The sequence below is a fragment of the Etheostoma spectabile genome, chromosome 21 (genome assembly GCF_008692095.1).
Source record: "Etheostoma spectabile isolate EspeVRDwgs_2016 chromosome 21, UIUC_Espe_1.0, whole genome shotgun sequence".
NCBI classification, from domain to species: domain Eukaryota; kingdom Metazoa; phylum Chordata; class Actinopteri; order Perciformes; family Percidae; genus Etheostoma; species Etheostoma spectabile.
Genome location: NC_045753.1, coordinates 18,025,511 through 18,028,084, shown reverse-complemented (window position 1 = coordinate 18,028,084; position 2,574 = coordinate 18,025,511). Strand labels below are relative to the sequence as shown.

General features: G+C 36.4%; 1 protein-coding gene across 1 annotated transcript in view; it reads left to right on the top strand.

The window, feature by feature from the left end:
• LOC116671193 (synaptic vesicle membrane protein VAT-1 homolog) overlaps positions 1-2,574 on the top strand; it is a 13,484-nt gene that overhangs the window by 10,074 nt on the left and 836 nt on the right. The window contains exon 6 of the mRNA XM_032502229.1: positions 1,337-2,574. This exon is cut by the window's right edge and continues 836 nt beyond it. Coding sequence (XP_032358120.1) covers positions 1,337-1,525 — 189 coding nt within the window. The 3' untranslated portion in view covers positions 1,526-2,574. The remainder of the gene's footprint in view (positions 1-1,336) is intronic.

The following is a 2,574-nucleotide window of genomic DNA, read 5'->3' as shown; positions in this document are numbered from 1 at the left end:
AGTCATATTGGTAAATACACTTATACACTTTCTTGCTGAGAGTTAGATGAGAAGACCAATTACACTCATAGAAATGAGAGGTGTATCAATCTTCTCATCTATCATCCATCATGGACAACACCTCTCACCCCCTACCTGACACTCTGGGGTCCCTGAGCAGCTCCTTCAGCAGCAGGCTGACGGCCCACGGTGTAAGAAGGAGAGGTACCGCAGGTCGTTCAACCCGGCCGCTGTCAGACTCTACAACACCAACACCACCTGATAATGTTGTAGTTTCTTTTCCTGTTTCAATTACCCACCACGCACCATGGCTCTATGTATATTTTTATTATCTGTATTTATACTTTTCCTTTTCGAGTACTTACTTTTAAATATTATTTATTATGGATACACTTCAAGGTATCTTTTATATAATGTTTACTTACTTTTGCTATATTATTTAATTACATATTCAATTTAATTTCACGTCACTTATTTACTTACATTGCAATATTTTTTGTACTATGGTCACCTCACTTTATTTTTCAGTACCTTTTTATAAAATGCCATTTTACCTTCATTCAGAACTTTTTGCGCATTGTCTGTTGTTTGCCTGTTGTTTGTTTGTTTACTTGCTTGTTGGTTTGTTTTTATTGCGGAAAAACTGCTGCTGTAACAAGTGAATTTCCCCGTTTTGGGATGAATAAAGTATTATCTAATCTAAGCCTCGGCAAATTAGCATATTTTTCAATATGTCGAGCAATTTCCTAAATGTTTAAATACTAAAGAAGTACTTAATGTTTTCTCAGCTGCACACACACAGAATACACAGTAAAGTATATGTACGTCACACAGGAGGAGCTCCGCTGAAGCTTCTTCTGCATCACAACCTTCTGGCGTTTTCCTCTTTTGCATCACTTTAGTACCCCCATCAGATGAGTCAGTACTTAGGGGCTGTTGCTAGGTGACGGGACCACTGTAAATGTTGCTGTGGCATCTATTACTTACAAGGATAGCTCTGTGTTTCAAGTTTCTGTGGCTGGCTTTGAGAATATTCAGCAGAGATATGACCATAGATAGAGCCATTGTGTTCATTAATCTTCCTCCTCATTTTGGCTGATGGGTCATTATTGGTCAAATATTCTGGTCATAATTGCTATTTTTTTAATAGATTTTATTTATTTAACATTTATGATAAATTAAATCCAAAGGATAACCTACATTTCCAACGTGATGCTAAAAGCAAGACAGTAAAAATGACTAAGCTAAAATTAAGCAATAAAAATGTTTCATGCATAAATTACATCAGTACAAAGTAACCCAAACACCTTTGTTTTGCTCCTCTGTCTTCTCTCAGGTCACTGATGCCTTCAAGCGCATGCAAGAACGCCAAAACATTGGAAAAGTCATCCTTCTTCCTGAAGCAAAGAAGGAGGAAGAGAAGCAAAAGCCCAGCCCTGAACCAGTAGAAAATGTGGAAAAAACTGAAGCCGCCGTCAACGACAAGAAAAAAGAGACCACAGAGGAAGTTAAATCCGAGGATTGAGTAAGAGTGTTTATTTGAATGTTTTCAAGCACTTCCTGAATGAGTTACCTTATTGTTCACTCAAAAAGAGAAGAAAAGCAAGATGCCATGAATTAATTGAATTTGTCAGTTTTTTCAAATGTTTATGATGATTTTGTCATGCAATATGTCAATATTGTAGTGTCTATGTTGGGAACACTTGTTTTAAATAAGAATGACATGTATTATTGTACATTACGTGAGGAATAATGCCTTCTCATTACAGATGGTTGTTAAATAAATGTAGGCGTCTGACTTCAACATTTTAGCTCCCCATGACAACAGCTCTAAAATAAATATTTGAAATGACAACAAACCAGTGCCGGTATGTATAAAGCTTCTAAGACATAGTCCCAAAAATGGTCATATATGTATACATGATTATTATTAATAGGGACCTGATGCAAGACACTTATTCTTGAAGGGTAACTACCATTTTTTTCAACCCGGACCCTATTTTCCTATGTTTTTGTGTCTAAGTGACTGATGGGAACAACAATCTTTGGCATTGGTCCAATATTAAGCAAGATTGCTGCAGTCTGCAGCGGCGTAACGAGCTACAATGTAAGTTAATAGGGCAATTGTCGATCTTAGATTTACCTTCACAAAAGCGCTCATTTTTCCACTGACAGGCTAAGATTACTAGTCTAAGTATCTGACAACAGTATGTAATGGATCCCTTCAGAGCTAGACCTTTTAAACCTCTTTTAAGACCCTACTGTTTAACCAGAAACAGCTCTGAGGTCGCTAGCGCTAAACCCTCCAGACTCCATTTATAAAAGCAATTCTTTTAGTGTGTATAGAACCAACATATTTTCACACGGAAATCGATTCACTATGTGTTTATTTCAACTAAAACTAGAGTTGTGATGGTTGTTAAAAATGAAAGACAACCAAAAATGGCTTTTCATAGTTTTATTTGGTTTCTGTCGACTTCAAATGAAGTGTATTTTACGATGCTAAAATGACTGTTTCTTTACATGTAGTCTGGTGGGTATAGTGAATGCAATTTCGCAGATGTTTTTATGTTT